The sequence below is a fragment of the Natator depressus genome, chromosome 18, assembly GCF_965152275.1.
Source record: "Natator depressus isolate rNatDep1 chromosome 18, rNatDep2.hap1, whole genome shotgun sequence".
NCBI classification, from domain to species: domain Eukaryota; kingdom Metazoa; phylum Chordata; order Testudines; family Cheloniidae; genus Natator; species Natator depressus.
The window spans coordinates 15,773,296-15,795,077 of record NC_134251.1 but is presented as its reverse complement, the minus strand read 5'-3'; the positions used below and the strand labels follow the sequence as shown (position 1 = coordinate 15,795,077).

Sequence of the window (21,782 nt, the reverse complement as noted above, 5' to 3'; positions counted from 1 at the left end):
GAGGGCAGCTGCCATTTTGGGCCTGTGATAAATGAAAGGGAGGGGTAGCTCCCTTTTATGGACACCCAGCCAGCCAGTTAGCTATAAAATCCCTCTTTGTAGTTGTTCTCTGCTTGTAAAGGGTTAAAAAGTCTCCCTGCATAGGTAAGAGGAAGGGAGTGGGCACCTGACCAAAAGAGGCAATGGAAAGGCTAGAACATTTTAAAATTGGGAAAAATCTTCCCCTTTGTGTGTCTGTTGTTCTCGGGGAGAAACAGAGACAGGGCTGAAACTATGCTTTAAGAAGCTTGGGGCCAGGTATGAAAAATCATCTGACTCATACCTAGAAACTACTCACTTGAAACCCCCAGATATGTCAGTAGATCAGGAAATGTCTAGAAAGACGTGATTCAGTTTATTTCTTTTTATTTCTTTATGGCTTGTGGACTCCTCTGTGCTAACCCCAAATGCTTTTGTTTTGCTTGTAACCTTTAAACTGGACCTCAAGATTCTTGATGCTTAAATTTTTGTGAATGGGTTTTTTAAATCTAGCAATAGCCTGAGTTTTCAAATGTATTTTCTTTCTTTTTGTTTTTAATAAAATTTACCTTTTTTAAGAACAGGATCGGATTTGTGTCCTAAGAGGTTTGTGCACGTGTTTAATTAGTTGGTGGCAACAGCTGATTTCCTTTGTTTTCTTTCTCAGCTCTTCCCCAGAGAAGGGGTGAAAGAGCTTGAGGGTACCCCACAGGAAGGAATTCCCAAGAGTGCCTTCCTGGGTTCTCAAAGGGGTCTTTATTCTTGGGTGCTGGCAGCATCTACCCATTCAAGGTTAGAGAAAAGCTGTCACCTTGGGAGTTTTAGAATCCTTGCGGGCCCCCACCTTCTGCACTCAGAGTGCCAGAGTGGGGAATCAGCCTTGACAGGGCCCTAATGCCACCAGCTGCGGAGGAGATGCGCACACTGTGCTCTCTCTGTGGATGCTCCTTGTTGATGGAAAAACATAACATCCTGCCATTTTCTGGGGTAGGTCCGGGGAGTGGTGCTGCAGGGAGTGAGCACCAAGATTTTCAAATGGTATCTAGGCACCGATAGAGGCAGATAGGGGCTTAAATACATTTACAAATGTGGTCCGAAGTGCCTGGATCAGGCCCTAACATTTCAGGGGAGGATACAGATGCATTTACAGAAGCGTCAGTGAAACCAGGAAAATTTACACGGCGTTTTCAGTTTTACTTCAGAGGTAGGGGAAGATGAAACACTGATTGAAGGCACAAGGTGGTCACAGTCTGAATCCAGAGCATTTTATTTATTTAAAAAGTTACAAAACACATCAGTGCAAGACTCATTATTTCCTTGTTAATTCTCGTTTTCAGTAGAAATCAAGGCTAACAACTGGAGCTCAATGAAATATAGTCTTCCAAACATCAACGTTAAAAATAAGTCTCTCTATTCCTTTTTATAGACACATAAATTACTGTCAAATATTAACATTAAGATTGTATAGATCTCTTGATAGTATAAACATGCTGCAGCAAAAATGCAGTGTATTTTAAAGTTCTAAGCAACTCAGACACCAGTTATGAGAAAAAATGTTATTCCCTCATTTGTCCCAACCCCTCTCAATAAAATTGAACTCCGCATGAAAGAATCTAGGTTCAGCACAATTGTGGCCCTACCAGGGATTCCCGTGTATCATGCTCATGGTGAAACAGCAGTATACTAAGAAGAGAAGCGCTGCCTTGGAAATGAGGTTAGGATTACAGCAGCCTCGTGTTATCCCATCCTTTGCTCTCCCAGACTGGTGTTAACTGATAGAACATATGCTTGTAAAATGCTGACTGGAGATGTTTTATTTATGGGTAGGTTAACTTTTAACTTGAGTACAGTTATGAAATGCTGATGGGCCTGTCTGAAGCCAGGAGATGTCCAGTCAGATCTGGTTTCCTCAGGAGAGTTCAATCTAGAAGTTATGATAGGCTTTTATGAGGACTGGGCAACTGCCAGGGACACTATAATATAGTCCAGAGAAAACCACTTCTGAATTCCATCAGGGCATTGCACAATTCCTGAGACCATTGTGCAGGTCAGATACCTAGATGCCACCAGAGAAGTAGCAGACAGAAATGCCAACTGCATGCGGTGTGTCTGTGAGCTCCTAAAGCCATGTCTGTGGAATACATCCCATAATCTTTACATATGTCTCTCTGTTCTGCACACACAGGATTAGCTGTTTAGGTCCATCTCTACACTGTGATCCTTGATATGCCAGAATCCATTAAGCACAACATCTGGGTTCAGTTCTGGTGTCGGGGTCTTGTTACAAATCGAGTGGAAAGATAGGTCGCCATTCTTGGTTTTGGCTACGGCCCCAACATTGTGGCTAGTCTGGGTGGAATTCCAATCTGCAGCAAGGTCCTCATGCACGGCTCTATAATTCTCTAGGGTCAAACTTACGCTGGAGATGGCAAGGGGTTGGGCCATCTCCAGCGTCTTCTTTGCCTTGAACCGTCGATAGCAGAATATGAGAGACAAGACCATTATATCCAAGAGCAACTCAAACATTTCAACCACGGACAACACTGAGGACCCAAACCACAAACTCCACTGACTTCCCATGTTGGACAAGAGAAGATTCACCTGTGAACGGGACATATAAGGATTGAATGGTTATATTGACAGGATACATGGTGCAGCTCATGAAATATGAACTTATTGCATTTCCCCAGCCGGTGAATTAGCTAGGGGTGGGACAACTCAGCACTTCATGTGTTCTCTAGCTCTAAATCTTGGCTCCTGAGAGTTTTCTTTAATTTGGGGGAAGAGAGAGAAAGAGATTATTTGATTTTCCTTTAATTAGAAGTTTAGTTGCTTCGTGCAGTTCATGCCAAACACATAGGTACCAAATCAACAGCCCCAGGGAATGAAATCCAAAGGGCAAATACAGCACTGTCAGCACAGATGCAGGCTTCCCGAGTTGCACTGTCATTTTTTTTTCTGGAGGGAGTCCCCGGATGTGGGGCTGGATGGAGAACACGAACCCATGTTACCTGGGATGAAGCACCAGCAGACGCTAAGAGGTTCCACTCTCTACCAGCCCAGGTCAGCTTCAGACCAGTGAGCTGGAGGTTGAAGACTCCGCCCCTGATTACTGATCACCTTGGTTCGCTGCAGCACTTTGCTTTTAATCCTAATGTTTTCCAAAACTTTTCCAAACGCAGTGGGAGTTGTGACACCCAACGCTCTGCAGGGTTCTTTCCCCCAGACAATTAAACCTATTGCAATGCCTGTGCCTGCCCTCAATGCAAACCCTTCAGCCTGGATCCTGAAAGTCCATGCATAGGGCACAGCAGGGTGTGACAGATTTTTCCACCCCAGCCTGAGTGCATGGCAACATCTGCTCTGTGTCATACCAATTCCTTGGTAGCAAAAGCCTTATTAAACAAGAGTTTCCCTATAAAGATTAATCTCAGGGTAGACGTTGGCAAGGGACAAAGTTAGTGTGGCACTGTGTATTGGATAATATCTTGTGATTTTATTTAACCCTATGCTTCAGGGCATAATCTGATCCCATGTTAGGCTCAGGAAGGAAATTCTCCCTGTCTGTTTGCATCTTCCCTCAGAAGCATCAGATGTTGGCCATTATGAGAGTCAGGAATGAAGACTAAAGCAATGAGCTGATCCAGTACAACTTACTGTGTACACCGGAGATTCATCCATAGACTGGTAGCTCAATTGCTGGTAGAAGATATTCACCTTGGCGATGTCTCTCCTTCAATAGAGAATGGGGGACAGTCAGAGCTAGGTTCCCTACATGGCATTCCATCAAGTCTATGTTTTGCTTCCAAGTCTGATTTCTTTTTAAACAGAGAAACCCTACAAGTAGGCCTTTAAACTGGGCCAAAGGGTGTCTAGCAACAGATTTAAATGGCTAAACAAAAGGAGGATAAAAAGCATGATTCAAACCCCAGTCAAATCAGTGGGAGTCTTTCCAATCAATTTCAGTGGGCTTTGGAGCATGTCCAGAAAGCCTGCCAGTGCAATGTTTTGTTGCTAAACCATTTGTCTGTGTAACTGAGATGTCAGAGTGAATCCCGCTATCACTGAGGTCGTCGTGCTAATGGTCTGGCTGGCAGGCTGCAGCCCACGGGTTCTGGGGACAAGGTCTGCTCTACATTGGCATAGTTGTTTCCTTTGTATGCTGTAAGTCTGTAGAACTGTCTGAAGTGAAGTGAAGGAAACTTCACCACCTGGCGCATTTAACACAAGGAAAGGTAGTGAAAGGGGGAGAAGGGATGGGATATCCTCATAGGTCTTTTTCCACCTTTGACTTCTACAATTCCATGAGGACAAATAGTTCAGGTACCTCTGGGTGAAAAATCATGCTCCCATACCTTCTCTTGGTGACTAACCTGTTGTTGGTAGAATTATATCCCTTCTGCCGACTTAGAATCTGGTGGATCCAGTCCTGCAACACAGTATTGCTATATTACTGGCATGTTGCTGCTTGGAACAGGCACCGGGTAACCACCGTTGTCATTTTTATGCTTCAGGTTCAGTAATTTTCCATATTCCTTCTGCCTTGTTGGGGTAGCCACTGCGCTTCCCTCCTGGGGCATACTGAACATAAGGCAGATTTCACCTCTGATAACACGAGTATTGTTAGATCCCAAAAGAGATCTAGCAGGACGTTTGAAGGCATGGGATTTAAATATAGTGATCACCATTAAAAACAAGCCAACAGCACAGGAGTATCACAGATCATTGCCCCCTCTAAGGACAGGGAAATAGCCACATGGGAGTATCTCAGATATGTGTGGACAGCGTTCTTAGAGAGCAACCATTCAACTAATTGAGTCTTTCGAAAACACATGTATATCAACTATTGTGTAATGCATTTGTACCTACATATGCCTCCATTTCACATACACTTATCACCAGGAGATATGTCTCTAATGGCCGGTTGACGTTAGATCATGAGAAATAGGAAGACGCCATCCATACACATCACAAAATCTGAGCATCTCACAAACAGTAATGAATTTACCGCCACAATAACCCTGTGAGTTAGACTATCATTAACCCCATTTTATAGGGCCCTGAGGCACAGCGAGGTTTAGTGATGTGTCCAAGATCACACAAGGAGTCTGTAGCAGAACTGGAATTGAATCTAGACCTCTTGAGCCCCAGTAGAGTTCCCTAACTACAAGACAATCTACCCAAACACATTGGCCATTTTGGATTATTGCAATCCCAACTTTTTGTCTTGCCCTTCCACCAGAGCTCTCAATATCTCCCAGGTCCTGATGCAAGGATCTGCAGAACCCACTTATATCCTTGACTCCAACAACCTTTATAGTAAATATGGCAAACATTTCCAAACATGGTGTATCCATATTCACTCTGTACTCTACCTCAGACTTTGTCGATGGCCATTTTGCGGTCCCTGCAGACATTTTGTACCACGACTCCCTGGGAAGGCACAGGGGAAATTACAGTCACTGCGATATAAACGTGAAGGTGTGCAAGCACAGTTAACTCTTTCGCCACATGCGGCTGTGGTGGCTTGCACTTGACACTCCCAGGACATGAGCAAGTGCTTGCTTAGGTACACCATAATGCAGGGACTTGTGTTTCCCCGCAGCATCGGCAGCATCTCTCATGGCAGGCTTGCCAGGCCCCTGTCTCTTACTGTACTAAGGCTTGATCCTGTGTAGTGCTGCGTGCTCTCAACTCCAGCTGATGCCAGTAAGTGCTGGGGGCCCTCACTTGACAGGAGATACAGGCCTGGACTTGGCTCAGATCATGAGTGACAGTCTCTGATTCTAGAGATAGCACAGAGTACACAGGACAAGCCACGGCGTCTACATGCCTCCAAGCTGAGCTAGCGATTCCCTCATCAGAATCCTTCCCCCCTTGCAAGTTTGGCCCCTGCAGCAGTGACTCACCAGCAGGGTTTGGGACACTTGGCGAAGCAGCTGAGATGGTGATCGGCCAGCCTGTCGTACAGCTGATAGAAGCAGTGACCTGGAGGAGGAGATCGGAAGGAACAGACTCAGATAGCTGCTCCAGGAAATGTGCTGTCCCAACTCCAGGATGGTCTGGCACCCCACATTCTCTCGGCAAGGAGGGAGAGTGCGCTGCTCTGTCCTACCCCCATTTACGAACGGCTGCAGATGGCTCGGTTAATTTCCTGCCTGAGTGCCAGGGTCTCCCTCCACTGAGGGCTTAGACTTTAATTTGAAGATGACTGCACGAGTTACTTGGACAGACATCAACCAGAAAAAGGAGAAAGAGACTGATTGTCCTTCTATGAATGGAAACTGTCATAGACAATGCTTATTACTTGGTAATAAGCTTAGCTGAGGTTTGGCTTTGTACTTTTTTGTTTTGCGCTGCTAATCTCTGGGGAAGGCGATGCTTAATGGCATTAGGATACTTAAACAGCCTGCCATCCGTGTACAGCTGGAGCTGCTGTTGGGCCCTGCAGGGATTCGGCACAAGAATAGGTGGCAGGATACAGCCCTTTAGTCTCTTTGGGAAGGAGACCACCCCCTCCCCCCCCCCCAGAACCTGTTGAAAGATAGACAAATGTCAGGTAAAGCCCCCGACTAGAACTAAACTCTTCCCCACCTCCATTTGTAATTTAAGCAGCAACATTTGTGACAAAAGGCCGGTGAATTATCTCATTGGGCTGCCAATTACCAGCTGATTCTAGGCAGCATCTGTCCACATACGTGGCAGTCCAGCAATACTCTGAGAAGCCCTCTATTTAAAAACCTGTTCTAGCAAGAGCTCTTCCTCCCAGGCCAGGCCTGAGACTGCATGCCTTGCGCCCTCACCCCATGCAGGATGCTTGTTGTAGTTACAGTATTCGGCGCCAGGAGGCAGTGGGTAGTAATAGTATCCACAGCCGCATCTTTCAACCATTTTGTCCTGGAAGCAGGAATGCAAACAAGCCTGAAAGAACAGAACCCTGGATAAGTCTGAGGGCCTTTGGGTCCTCAACTTTGCCCGCTAACAGCGTGCGATTGCTGGAGAAGAGCTGCAGCTCTTCGCCTTGCACGAATACCCAGCGTATTACCATGGCCGGATGGGGCGAAAGGGTTTCAAATACATTCACCCCGTGGGTGTGCTCTTGAGACATGTGCAGGGCCCATAACAAATATTGCAGACTTCCAACGGATGGGGGTTTAACAAACATCATAACCACACCACCTATTTGAGGGCACAAGAATAGCCACAGTGGAACAGACCAGCAGTCCATCTAGCTCAGTATCCGGCCTCCAGTGCAGTGCTGCCAGGAGGTGACAACTCCAGTGTCCTGGGTACGACCTCCACCACTCGATAAAAGAAGTTGTCATGTCCCACAGTGTGCAAGCTACTTCTGGAAATTGTCAAGTCCCAAGGCGTGCAACCTACTGCCCTGCCAGCCTCTAACTCATTGCTTTGTCAAGCAAGGTTTGAACGGTGCTACAAGTCCAACCATCTGCTCGGACAGTACCTGCAGTGTGTAGGAACTGTTGTACAGGAGTTTTACATCCACATCTTCTCCGTCAACCGTGCATTTTCCATAATTCCCACCCAAGCGTTGCACCTCGTCCTGTGGACCCAGAAAAGAGGCGTATACAATTATGGAGCATTAATACGGAGCAGCAAATGCAGCTGCCACTTTGCACAGAATAGTGCAGAATAACTCCCGGTCCCTGCCCTGATGAGCTTCAAACCTAACATACACAAGACAGAAAGCAAAGCAAGCGTTCAGGTAAAGCAGGGCGTGGAGCAGGGGTAAGCAATTATTTGTCGTCAAGGTCCAAATTTCTTGGTCAAGGTCCAGACTCCAGAGAAAATACTACAAAACCGATACATAAAATAATAATAAAGAAGTCAATGAAAAGATTCCACAGTCCATTCAAAAGCATCTGGTGATCCGGATTTGGGCCGCAGTCTGCCTATTGACTACCCCGGGCGTGGAGGGATCGGTGATCGTAGACCAGGGATTCCAGGGAGGAGTGAGTTTGAAGAAGGAGAGCAGAGGGGTGTTCCAAGTGCAGGTGTGAAGCTAAGGGCAGAAGACAAAGGGAGCAGCAAGGAGAAAGGACTGGGTGGAGCAGAGGGCATGAGAGGGGAGGAGGAGGAGAGCATAAGACCAGAGGTGTAGGTGAGACATGACGGCCATTCAAGGTGAAGGTGGAGAGCTACCCTCTTACACGCTGAGGCCAGGTGGCAGGATTCCTTTTCTCTGCTGGGCCAGCGCACATCATGGGCTTATCACACTTCTCAGCCTTGCCGTTTTGCCGTGGGTTACCAGTGGCTGCGGGCTCAGAGACAGCTCATAGCTCGATCTCGGTCTGAGTCGCAGCAGGGAAAGCAGAGGCAGCCCCGGCTCCACTGACAGGACATCACAGCCGAGGGGGGGATGAAAATGGTTTCTTCTTCCCATCCCCTCTAGCACATTTTGTGTCAGTGATGTGCATTTCTAATATGGCTCTCGTTTATTATGTCATCAAGTGGGGGACCCTCCCATCCCACAGGCTGAACTGCCAAAGGGAAGCAAATGGCCGCATACCCTGATTCAGAAGGTTTGGCTACAAAACTGACACTTTGTCCTCCCCATAGTAACTTCCACCTGACACTCTCAAAACACCTAACAAACATGAACGGAAGAGTCAGGCCTAGAACCCAGGAGTCCTAGCACTCTGTCCTATGCTCCAACCGAAAGGCCGTCCTTTCCCTCGGGCCCACCCAGCACCAGCCGAAAAGGAAACCGCATGGAGGAGAAATGGTGAGGCTGAACCCGGCCCGCCCACCTGTCTGATTCCAATGCTAGTTGCGATCCCCGGTCTGATGTCGAACCACTCGTGCTCGAGGAACGGCGTCTGATTGTGGTTATGGATCATCACTTGCACGCCTGCCACTGTAGACAACAGCGGGAGGCGATCGTTCTGCTCCACTTTCAGGATCAGGGACAGTCCTGGAGAAACAAGGAAAGGAAAAACATCTCTTTAAACTGCAAATCAGTAGGGCAAGTCCTAGGAAGTGATGTCATCTCTTACATCCCCAGTGTGTCTGTCGGTGTTGGAAGGTAATGTACTATGGGGCGAGCATCGTTAGAGGTGTTTACAAACAGGATGTCTGCTGTGGTATTTGCTTTGTCTCCTTCCCCTGGCCCTGGCCAAATAACATACCATAGGAAATTCCAGGTTTTGTTGCTTTCCAGAAGACGTCTGTCCCCTTGCTGTTGAAAGTGTAGCAGCTTCCATAGACCTGGTGGTGAAAGTGAATGTAGTCGCTGGAACAAAAGAGTTCAAATATGATTAGTTATGGATGAACCTCCCCGCCATGTTAGTATTGTAATGTGGCAGCGGGATCCCATTGTGCTAGAGATTGCACACACATAGTATGAAAAGAAAGGCCCTGCCCCAAAGAGTTTACAATCTAAGAAGAGCTACAGTCTCCTAACATACTCTTCCTCTGATACTTTCATACAACAAAAAACAAAACAATAAACTAATTAGCGGCTAGCCAACAGATAGCTACCAAGTAACAGGCACACGTCAATCCCCATCTTATGCTTAACTAGCTCAGTGTTGTTTACACTAATAACAACTAATCAAATATATTTGTACTTATATAATGCTTGCCATCTGAGGATCTTCACAAACCTGGGAAAGCATTATCTCCATTATACAGACAGGAAAACCAAGGCATGGAGTGATTAACGGAATAGCAAGTGAGCGTTAAAGGTGGGAGTAGAATCAGGAGTTCTGACTGCCTTTTCCCTGCTGTAACCACTGTCTCCAAGGTCCAGGGTGCAGGTTAGGCATTTTTAGCTCAAATTTAAAGCAAGGATTTGGCTTCTCCAACCTCCCTCCTTCATTTCTCTTGTGCTATAATAGTGCATCAGGTGATGGGACCCCACACAATGCCTTGAACACCAGTGCCAGTCAGACTCAGATCTCACACCCTGTAACTTTACAAGACATATTTTTCATATACACAAAGAAGTTGGAGGTGGACTGCCTCTGTTAATTTCATCTCTCTCATTGCCTGGGACCTAATTCAGGTCAATGTATTAACTCCAAGACTGAATTTAGCCCTTGAGACCTCCAGTGATTTATTGGGTACACAAGACTTTCTCTGACAGCACGTAGGCAAACACTTCCTTGCTGGGTTTTCTTGTAGGAGCATTTAATATGTTTTATTGTTAGGACACACCTGGACCCAAGCATATGCTGGCATCTATAGCTTTGGCTATGCAAAGGGAACAGCCAGTTCAGCAGCACTTAATTATAGAGGCTGCAATGAGCTGCAAAGGGCATGGTGATAACCCTGCATAGCTCCTTCAGCGTCACAGAGTTTATGGCAGGAACGGACAATTAGCTCCTGCAGTCTGACCTCCTGTCTATCACAGGCCACTACATTTCACTCAGAGAGCCCTGTACTGAGCCAAATGACTGTAGTCTCCTGAGGACTCAAATGTCTTGGTCTAAGTAAACTGTGTGCCACAGGCAAAGAACAAGAGTGACCAAGGTGCCCTAATTAATGCCCTAGCAGGGAATTGCTTCGGGGAAATACGTCCAGATGATCCCAGCAGGCGAAGCACACCCCACGCTGCGGATGAAGGGTGGAAGGCCTTCTGCTGAGGCATCCCTTTGTCAACGGGGAGCTGGTGGGTGGGTTTCCAATAACCAATATCCTCCTCAATTTGATCTCATTCAGTTACAGTAGGCTGCCCTATATGTGTAACTACACAAGAGCTGGCTTGGTGGTGTGGCAGAAGTGTCAGCTTCTGAATCACAGAATCATAGACTATCAGGGTTGGAAGGGACCTCAGGAGGTCATCTAGTCCAACCCGCTGCTCAAAGCAGGACCAATCCGCAGTTTTTGCCCCCAATCCCTAAATGGCCCCCTCAAGGATTGAACTCACAACCCTGGGTTTAGCAGGCCAATGCTCAAACCACTGAGTTATCCCTCCCCCCCGAAGGGCAGGACTCTCCAGAGCAAAGCCAACGGAGCAACAATCCGCGAGCCTGATGTTGTGGCAATTATCCTCATACTCCCCTGGCCACTGGAGAAGTTTAGTTAGGTTAGATCATTCATAAGGAGCTGTCTGTTTGCAGTTCAGACATCTGTCTCTCAGGGAGGCAGTGCGGGCTGCTGGTAACACCCCAGAACTGACATTCAGGAGACTGCGGTTCTTTTCATGACAGCCCTCACCTTGCAAGGTGATCTTGGCCAAGTCAGTTCACTTCTCTGTGCTCACTTCCCCCCTCTGTCAAGCAGGGACAAGAGTCCCTTCCCACCTTTGGAAAGCACTTTGAGAGCCTTGCAATGGATGGTACTATATGTAAAGCACAAAGTATTGTTACTAGACATCAGCCAGTGCCACAGAGGCCTTTGTTCAAAGCTGTTCGTTGCCCTACAGAAATAACCCCGGATAATAATAACCTAAGAGTTGGGGCTCGTTTGTTTCGGGTGCTTGTTTGCAGCTGACTGGAAGGGGATTTGTTTCCCTAGCTCCGACCAGAGAGTTGGCACTTTCCATGCTCTGGGATTTACCACTCCAGTGGTCTGTTCAGCGACTGCAGTACAAATAACTATTCATCTGAGACCTGTCCGATTCCAAGGGGTGGGGGTGGGGACATACTGGTAAATCGGAGTCCCCCAGCATGCACACGAAGCAGGTCCCAATCAAAAAGATGAATTTCCATCTGTAGCTCTTGCTACAGGGTGGCAGACAAGAGGCCCTTGCACAGGGCTCTTCTGTTGAGGTATCCTATCCCTTAGCCATGCATGAAGGTACAGTGGAATTCCACTAGCTCCTGCTGGGTTGATCAAGGGGGTTGGGAGCCTTTGCCAGGGGCGGAAGAAACTCTGAACTGTGACAGAGAAGGTTCTGCCAGGAAAACTCCAGGATGAGCCAAACTTGGGAGAAAACTCAAGCCAAGGTTGATATTTTGGTTGTTATGAATTATCAGTAAAGCCAACCCTGGACTATACCTGGAGGGTCAGATGCTCAGCTGGGGTGAACTGTCATAGCTCCGTTCAAGTCAAGCTGTATCAGTTTGCTCCATCTGAAGATCTGTCCCAAAGATCCGTGCATTATTAGAGCAAAGAGGCAACTCCCACTGCTTACCAGTGTCTATTAGCCATTCACTCCCCTTGCCTCAAAAACCCCTCTGCAAGGCAGGTGTGTATTGGTATCCCCACTATAAATGGAGGTACAGAGAAGTTAAGTGACTTGCCCAAAGATCACATAGCAAGGTGGTGGACAAGTTGGGAATAGAAGCCAGGAACTGGCTCCCAACCCTGTGCTCCAGCCACTAGACCAGTTAAACTATGAGACAGTCCACTGCTCTAACCAATAGACCAATTATCATCCTGAGAAAAGATTACACCTTTTATTTTAATTATGTGAAACGTCTCTAGTCAAATCAGCCTCCATATCCTTCCTCCCTAGTGAGGTTCTTACTCATGATAGTAGCTGGCTGATCACACATGCATCAAAGCAGCTGATTCCTTTAGTTAATTCCAACAGGTATGCCAGGCAGAAGTGTCAGCAAGGCATTAAATCAACTTCAAAGAGAACAAGCAGCTACTGCTTCTCGTGGGGTTGGTGAGGGGAGAGGAGAGGAAACCGTCCTCTTTAGTTTGACCTCTAACAAGGGCTCTCACATTTAGTCCAACTGCCCATAATGAGAGGTGCTGAACTTCCTCCACTCAGCTTTCTCCTCGCAAGCTCTGGCATAATTCCAAGGTGGAAGAGAACGGATCCCTTTGTCCTTTGCTAACCCACAATTACCCCCTTGGCAGGTATTTACCTCTTTCTGCAGGGCTCCCCGTCATACTGGCAAGAGTAGACCAAGTTTTGTATATGCTCTTCATGAGAAGAAATGTTGATTATAACGGGTAGCTGGGACATGATATTCATATAGTGAAACCTGTACCACTCTTGAATGGTGTCTACCCCAGATGAGTAGGCCTTGTAGAAACAATTCCCACCTGTAGCATTGCACTGGGGAGAAAAGAAAAGGAGAGAGGCAATCAAAGCCCACGTACAGGAACAGCCCAAGGGACTCCGGCTATAGAAGATGCAAGATGGTGTCGTTAAGAGCAACGGAGGTGAGGTGCGAGGCGAATTTCTGTCCTGGCAGTAGGTGAGCTGTGGTGGCAGTCTAATGTTTGGGGAGTGAGAATACAGCTCAGTCACACAAGACCGTGTTAGACTTGTCCCCAGGAATCTTGCTGGAGTCACCCCTTGAACAGGAGAAGGAAGAGAAGTGTTGTTCTTCAGTTACCTTGGCAGAAGAAAGGGTAAAGTTCGTGGAGTCACTCTTACAACCAGTGAATTTTGGGCCAAACTCTGAAGTGCTCTCACTTCTTACTGAGTCCTTAGCCAGGGGAACACCCACTGTTGGTAATGAACGTCCGCCTAAGTAAGGACCTCAAGATATGGCATGGTGATAATAAAGAAGTCAAAATAAAGTTGTTTTGGGCATCTCGTGATTTGTCAGCTTCACTTCCTCCTTGGTTTTTAATTCCATGTCTACTCTATCCCCAGGTTACAGATGAAGAAACTGAGGCACAGTGAGATTAACTGACTTTTCCAAGGTCACAGATCTATTCTATCTATGTGTTGAGTTGATCACATCCAACTGCCAGATCTAACTGTCCATCTACTGCATTTTTAACACACCCATTCTCTCTCCCCTTCCCTGTACACACACACATGTACAGTTGTTTGTTCTCTCATTTCTGGTATTGCTGGAAGGATCTTGCAAAAACACGGACTATGAAAGGCTGCAAAAAAACATGGCATGTAACCCAGTTGCTAGCTAATTCTACAAGCTCTATCTATTGACATTCCTTGAATGCTGGCTTTTGTTGAGGAACCTCTATTATCCCCTCTCTCTACAAGAGCCTCAGAAGCTAGGATAATATGTAAAGGATTATGGTAGGGCTGGGATCTCCCCAGATATCCTCAGACCCTTCATTAGGCTTTATGGTTTAAATGCATCTATGTTGTATTTAATCTTTTGCGCAGAACAGGTTCAGTTTAACTTGTTGCATGGGTTGGATGGATTACTTAACAAGCAGCAGTAGCTTGGTTACACTTACCAATTTAAAGCCCACTTTGAAATGTTTCTTCCTGGACCCAGTATCAGGTTCCTTCAGCATCACCAGTGAAATGTGGGGGTTCAGTTGGAAGCTGGAGCTGTTCAGATTGACAGACCCTCCCTTTCGCAAGTCCTTCATGCGGATACCCTTTTTATAATGGGAGGAAAAGCTTGAAGTTTTGTAGCCATACAAATTAGCTATTGCTTCCTCTGCCATTTGGTCCAACTGGGCCAGTTTCTCACTGACTAAGTCAAACCTATAGGAGACAGAAATAATAGGAGTGTATAATTATCTATTTGCACACACACGTTGTTTCAGTCCTTGGCATCTCTGCTGGAAAGGCCAGTCATGGTGGTGAGTAGAATACATCCAAAATTTTCAGACATTATGACAGATATGGCAATTTCCTGCAATATCTTTACAAATCCTTACTGTATTAAGCTTAATTATCTTAATGAAAAGTTTATGTATTATTCTGGGCTGGGATTGTATATAGCTTCTCTTGGAGGAAGAGGTGATGTAAGACCTGTCAAAGGACTATATGCCAGACAAGAATAGACTTTTGGGACAATCCACGTGAAGCAGATTTTCTGGGAAATATCCATGGGGAGGTGAATGCAAAATTCCCCACCTCCGGTTATGCAAAACCCAGCCATTTGAAAGTACACCCTGAAGAATAGGCCTTTGTCAGCTGATCACCTGTCACATGAGGACAAGATCAAAGGCCCAGGCTGCATAAACGAAAGACTGAGCTATTCATGGCTGTTCTGGTTCTGAATCTGAGACAGTTGTAAACTTGTAACCATGGGGAAAACCAAGCTGTGGATTTTGAAGGGCTAACACCTACCAGAGCCCAAGCCTGGAGTTGAGGTGACCTCTGGTAAGCTTATTTGCATGTGTTCTTTTATTGTTTTTAGTATGTTTTCTCTGTAATGCTTTCACCTTAAGAATAAAGGTGCTTAATTATAAAGAGCTGGATGGTGATTTGTAACAGCTGGCAATTACAGCTGTTCATAGACTTCAAAGAGAAAACAGAGCCTGGACACTGGCCTGTTTCAGCCGTCTGGCTTGCTGGGAATATCACAGCATAAGCCGGGAACTGTGCAGCCTGGACAAACCCTGATCAGGAGGGAAAGGGTCGCAGGTCTCTGCACAAGAGAGGTGATGGCTGAGGATCTGTGAGCCTAGACTGGGTGCTCTGTGTGGACCACAGAGAGGGAAATACAGGTGGAACTGTGATAGAGATGCTGCTACCAGTGGCTGAATTTCCAAATCTTAGCCCTCAGATTGAATGTTCTATTTGCAACAATCCTGCTCTTGGCTGCACAAACAGGCATTTCTGCAAGCAAGTTAGGTAAGTGCTGCAGGCAAATTAGGTAATTTCACATTACATAATTTGAATTTAATTGAATGAATATTTGGCCCTGAAAGTCTGGGCTCCAGTCTGGCAGGTATGTGAACAGTCCCAGGGATGTCAATAGGACTATCCTCCAGAGTTTCTCACATACATAAGTGGCCTTGCAGGAGCAGGTTTTAGCTAGCAATTAGATATCACTTAGTGTCCAGCAGCAGTGATCTGTTGATTAGATATGAAGGATGTTACAGTACCTACATATTTCAGGGCAAAACTACTTCTACCGGTACAGAAAATCAATTAGCGAAGTCAAAGCAGCCCCAGGGACCCAGCTCCTCTACTCCTGAATCTGGACTTAAAGTAAATAAGTTTCTATGCACCACCCTTCATGACAAACTAAGGTCTGACTCCAAATCCACATCGAAAATAAAGTTGTTGCAACCAAATTCAATCCGGGGTTCAATCCCCACCCACATCTGCGCTGATAAAGTTTTCCCATCCTAACTCAATCGAGGTCCAACCCCAAATCTGTGACGAGACCATGGCAGCCCTCCCCAAATGCTGCTTTACCTGTACGGGTCCAGATTGCAGAGAGTAATGGCTGGAAACATCTTGGGCTCGGAGTGCACAGACATGGTCATGATGACGGGATAGGTCCAGTATTGGCTGAAGAGAAGAGCGAACTGCCAATAAAGCATCCCGAAGCTGGCAAGGAAGAGCAGGGTCCAGAATGCCGTCTTCATCCGGTTGCTGCTTGAGCACACGAGGCGGATAGTCCCGTGGATGGTAGTGTTCTTGCAGAAGAACTCAAACATGTCCTTGAAGGAGCTGTAGAACTCAATGAGGCCTTCGTTCCCCATCTCCTCATTCACGCACTCTTGCTCCATCCTCTAAGTCTGTTTTAATTCAAAAAGAAAACAAAAGGCTCTTGTCAGCCCATAAGAACCAACAGGTGCAGGCTAGCTCCCCCTCTCTCCATACCATGCAGAGAATGGGCTTCACCACTGCCACATAGGTGAAAGGGCTTGGCACTCACACAAGGAACACCCAAAGTTCTCTTTGTCCCCAGAACTTGGACACTGGGAACTACTTAGCTGAGAGGTCGAGTGTTCTGGGGAGTACCACGCAAATGAATAAAAACCCAGGTGGTATCAGCTGGATACTGACATTCCCGCGAGGACATTGGGAACTGTTGCAAAGCTCTCGGGATGGGAGTGTGCAAATACGTCTGGTGCTGCAGACAGAACCAAACGAGAACTTTCCCTCTTTCTCAGTAAAACTCAGGCCTCCGATATACACTAAGCAATGTTAACACTAACGGGTGGGGACAATCCCCGTTGTCCCAATACATATTAGAGGGTCAGGAGTTTAGCCTGACATGCCATGCACATCGATGGAGCGATATAAATAAATGAATAATAATTAATACAAACATTGAGGCATTGGGTGGTTTCAGGTCACACATGACCTTGATCTTGCTCAATTCTCATGCTTTGTATTATTCTGGAAGTGGTGCTGAGCTGGTCCCCTGAAGAATTAGCACTGGGAAGAGGCCTGCCCCAGCGAACGACTTTGGATGTGTTAGCAGAGGACTGGGTGGTATCTTCCCTGCCCCCCACACTGTTTCTTTATTAAAAAACATTTTAAAGTGAATAGAATGCTGGTGAACGGTCCCGGAGAACAACACACTCTGTTTATACACAGGCCAGGGACAGCGTGGCTCCCCCCCAGACCTGAAGACACCACTCCCAGTGGGAAGAGAGAAAGTTTGGTCTCCAGGGCTGATTCAGTCCTCGGTTTCGCTGCTGAGATTGCCAACGCAGGGCCCAGTCAGGGCTAGCTGCAGCAGTAGCTTCTGACCATTCATTGGAACTTACTCCATGCAAGCCACCAAATCACCACTAAATGGAAGCAACTTTTGATCCCTACTACCAAGGGCTGGATTTGAACTTGTGATTTGCAGCCCATTATCAATCCCCTAAGCCAGCCAATAGCCTATAACTCTTTTTCTGCCAAATATATTTTAAGCCCTCTCCCCCAAAAGAAACCCCGTGCCCTTTAGGATTGGCAATAGAAAAAATGGATACGGTAGGCTCTGTTTCAGCAGAACCCCGCAGTCTAGAGAAGGAAGTGAAGAAAAGCACCTGCACCTTGTACAACACCACAGAGGGAATTTCCCTCATTAAAATGCAATTGTGCAAACTGGAATTTGGCTGAAACACGAAGGCTAACAACCCGCTCATAACAAAAATGCCCTGGAATCTTTAAGTGTCCATAGATGGACATCAGGCTTCATGCTCATGAACGCGTCACTGATATCTCTGCTTGTAGGTGTCCTTAGTGGACACACATCCTCAGCTCTAGGTTGCTCCCCACTGTGCAGACATGGCATTGCAGGGGATTTTGCTCCGATCCCCTCTGGGCTTTTACAGCTCCTGACTTCCCTTTGGGGTAATCCGTGGCCTAACCCTCCGATCAAGTAAAAGTCTAACCCCTTTTGGGGTAGCATGACTAAGTCTGAATAAAGATTCACGCAGGTCTTCCAATTAAAAGCCCTTCCATCCCCTCAGGCTTAACTAAAGCTCCCTTGTTGCAGCCTACCTGTTCAGCCCCAATCCAGGGCTTCTATCCCGTCCTCTGCAGTCTACAGCTGAGTTCCCTCCATCTACTGATACAGCTTAGCTCCTCCTCCTCTGGCCAGGAGACAATTAGCTACTCACCCTCCAGGTGCTGAGCTTGATTGGTTGGGTGCTTTCCCTTGCCTTGGGGGTTAAGCCTCATCACACCCCTCCACCACTTTTCACACCAAGCTGGGGCACTGGCCTAATACCAACCTAGTGGAATGAGTGCCATCTACTGAATGAACATCAGCATCACTTTCTGTAGGAGCCAGCGTCCCAACGTTACACCATCCCCTCTCGGAATCAGTATCTATTACGCTAGTAAGATAAGAGGTTGCTGGAGGTGATACTACAAATGTCACTTTATTTAACAGAGGTTATAAATACAAACATTACAGCAATTTTGACGTCGACACACCAAGCGTACAAAAATGAGGGTGGTGTTTTTATTATTATTAAAAAAGAACGGCTGGAAGCACTTTCATGTTGATCAGTCCTCCCAAGCACTACCAAAGCACTACAAAATACACTTAGAAACACATCCTTAACTGGGGTGCCCGTTGCTCAGAAGTGAGGTGGTCTTAACTACATTGACCTTCACTCCAGAAGCCAGAAGGGGTTACTGCTGCCTCAAAGTACTTCAGTTGATTTCAGTAGGAACAGGAGCGCACACACACACCCCAAGCAGGTCAGAGCGCACACACCTTCTGAACTGGCTTAGTTTTAGGGCAGCAAGAAAAAACAAAGAAAAATGGATCTAAGAGCCATGTCTGAACACTCTATTATTAAACAACTTTAAAGACCACCAGGTCTCTTTTTTTCCAACTTGGATTACTTTTCCTATCTCCACAAAGCCAGTAACACAAGCCAAGTTTGACATTTCTGGCTGTCGAGGTATACAAGCAAAACATTCAATTGGTACAGAAAGGGAAACCTGAATTTTGTCATGTTTTCAAAACTCAAAAATGACTGCAATGACTTTCCTCAAACTTCCTAAACAAATTCATCTCTGGACTTAGGGCAAGCAAAAGTCTGAACGTTCCAGTTTGGAAGGAATTAATTAAAGAAAGGTCTGAGCATCTGAAAAAAGGGGTGGGAGGGATTAGCACAAAAATTGCAATTTCACCTTTAACAACATTTGCTACTGACACATACCTCGTTCTGCGTGTACCGTATATTTGTTATCTCTGCAGATATACAAGCGGACCCAACTGCAGCACGGGCAGCTAAAGAATCCTAGTGGCTACAAAGCTTTATCTATTGACATTATTGCAGAAGGCTTAATCATTACATGTTGCTGTTTACACTCGAATGCTTTTCAAGACAAAAATACTGCACATGACAAGACTCGAAAAATAAATCAGTGTAGCCCTGTTGTTCTGGTAACACAACGAACTTTTGCACTTAATTTTATTGGTCCCCCTTCTCAGATTCAATCCTTTATTTCCCTGTATTTTTAAACATGATGTTTCTCCAGAATGTGGAAGAAACCCAAAGAGAAGCTGCATAGCACATTGCTAATAACATGGAATTATTTCAGTAAACACTAATTGTCGTCTAAGAAAGTCTTGCTCGTGATGGTTACTTTCAGTAAAGCAACAGTCTATTATTTGCTCAAGTGTCAGAAAATTCTCATGCATGTTATACAGTCAACTTGAGTTTAAAATACAACAGAGAAACACAGAACACACAGCAGAGACAAGAGATCATTCGAGTGTCCCTGTGTTAAATACACTCCTTTCACATACGAAGCTATGAATATGAAACACAGGTATGAAGCTTCAGAATAATGAATTTCAGGGTTGTCACTGACAAGTTATCAAAGATTCTTACTTTGCTTTCTGAGAAATGGCTGATGATTTCATATAATTAGTTTTTAAATAGCTCATGAAAAAACACAAATGCATGTAAAGCTATATAGGGATTATTCCATATATATATATATATATACACACACGCTCTTAGCTACTATGGTGATGAATGTGGTATAAGAACCTATATAGAATAGAGTCTGTTGCCTGTTGTATTTTCTTAATATTCCCAGGCTGTCTTGCCTTGTTATTAACATAGCAGTTATAGTTAGACAGAGACCTAGCAGTGTGTTTAACAAGGATGATGCAGAGCTGTCGATCTTTGCAATAGCAATCATCAAAAGTGACAAGTTGGGAAGAGGATGCCAGTTCCCAGAAGAAATAATGTTCCTTGTAAATTAAAAAAAAATTGTACCGTGATAAGTACCCATGTATTGTCCTGACTGCCAAAATATATTAATTCAATGTTCAAACATATACCTTGAAAACATATAGTCATATATATAGATAGAGCATGGTAATATATATAGCTGTACGTATTTCAATTATTATATGATATATTTACACATTTAAAAAACTAAGACTCACTGGCAAAGACTTCATTTCTGTATCTTGGTCATAGCTATGTCTTTGTAGAGCAGTATTTGCAGTAGACATTAAACTGCCTTCAGCTTTGTCCTGAGCAGAAGGCAAAGCTTTCAGTTTTTCCTTTATAACTGGACATAAACTGGGAGCTGTCTGGCCTATGTAGATAAAGGTGATGACATCAAAAGGGGCTGGGACTTCTTAGGACGCAGGGACGTTGGAAATTATTCAACTCATTTTTCAAGGAATAGGGAGTGAACGAACTGGAAGAACAAGTCAACCCCCAAGGTTATACTGGGCTTAAATAAAACTATACGTGTTTCTTAGGGTAACACTCATTTTTTTCAAACACGTGTTTTTATAAATAGTCATTGATGTATTTGTAATAGGAGCCTAGAAAATCCCTTCCTACTCCCCACAAAGCTGAACAAAATTCTAAACAATCAATAATGTCCCACCCCCGGCATGTCCTTTTCACCTCTCCGTTATTCTCTGTGGCTTGCTTTATCACTGATTATTAAATCCATTATGGCCTTTGTGGGCCAGACCCATGGCTGTGCTTGAGGAGTTTCACACGCGATAGCAATTTGGAAGGTTGAAATTGTGCTCTGCGGATTTTTCCTCCAAGACCCTGGGTTGATTTTGTAGAGTTGCTAATTAGGGTACTGAGAGGCTGGGTGGGGGAGGGGAGGCATTTATTTACTTAAAGGCTAGTGAATCGTTCCTCATCTGTGCGAGGAAAAACCCTCTCTTGGCAAGAATTCTACTAACTTTAGGAACAGATCTTTAGGGGAGTGGGGGCATGGTAGGTGAGCTTGTGAGCCTGCTAACTTTGGATTGCCTCCTTCAACCAATTAGAGCACCTGCTTTTGTGACCCTCCTCATTTAGCTCCCTTTCCAAGATCAAGAGCCTTTTATAGGATGAATAATGCAGAAACAGATTCCACAATCCTGATTATGCATTCACGCCTTGGCCCGCTCACAGAGGTGTTTCAGACCTTGAGGCTAGATGGAGCTTCGCTCTGCAAAGCATTGCCACAGAAGCCTATTAAAGCACAGAGTCCTGCATATGAAAAGGTCCGGTTCTCTGGATGCGAGGAATACACTGATCCACTTGAGGAGCCGCAGGTTTGGCCAGCAGAGCATCACCCCATACAGTCGCTCGCAGCACTACGGGAATGCAGCCATTCTGCCGTGGACCAAAAGGCGATCGACAGTTAAATTCCCATGAAATAAAATCTAATTCCATCCTATTTGTGCATTTGTTTTTGTAAGGATGTTCCTGAGTGCTGGGGCCTTGGTAGCAGTGTT

General features: G+C 45.6%; 1 protein-coding gene across 1 annotated transcript; it reads right to left on the bottom strand.

Annotated features, from left to right (window-relative positions):
- Positions 1 to 2,205: 2,205 nt before the first annotated feature.
- Positions 2,206 to 20,555, bottom strand: SCNN1D (sodium channel epithelial 1 subunit delta). The gene is made up of 13 exons (XM_074975311.1): positions 20,475 to 20,555; positions 16,025 to 16,350; positions 14,101 to 14,356; positions 12,804 to 12,997; positions 9,168 to 9,271; positions 8,790 to 8,953; positions 7,484 to 7,582; positions 6,822 to 6,939; positions 5,928 to 6,006; positions 5,394 to 5,451; positions 4,392 to 4,447; positions 3,676 to 3,751; positions 2,206 to 2,619 (listed from the first exon to the last, which is right to left on the bottom strand). Exons 2-13 carry the CDS (start codon positions 16,339 to 16,341, stop codon positions 2,206 to 2,208), a joined length of 1,935 nt encoding a protein of 644 aa, XP_074831412.1. The 5' UTR covers positions 16,342 to 16,350; positions 20,475 to 20,555.
- Between the last annotated feature and the right edge of the window lie 1,227 nt (positions 20,556 to 21,782).

What these genes read in the sequence shown, in the direction of transcription:
- SCNN1D (XM_074975311.1), bottom strand. Translation starts at nt 16,341, where the DNA reads ATGGAGCAAGAGTGCGTGAATGAGGAGATGGGGAACGAAGGCCTCATT. An exon ending in TCAAAGTGGGCTTTAAATTG is followed by an intron (nt 12,998 to 14,100) that starts GTAAGTGTAACC and finishes TTTTCTCCCCAG; the next exon opens with TGCAATGCTACAGGTGGGAA. An exon ending in ATGAATCTCCGGTGTACACA is followed by an intron (nt 2,620 to 3,675) that starts GTAAGTTGTACT and finishes TCCCGTTCACAG; the next exon opens with GTGAATCTTCTCTTGTCCAA.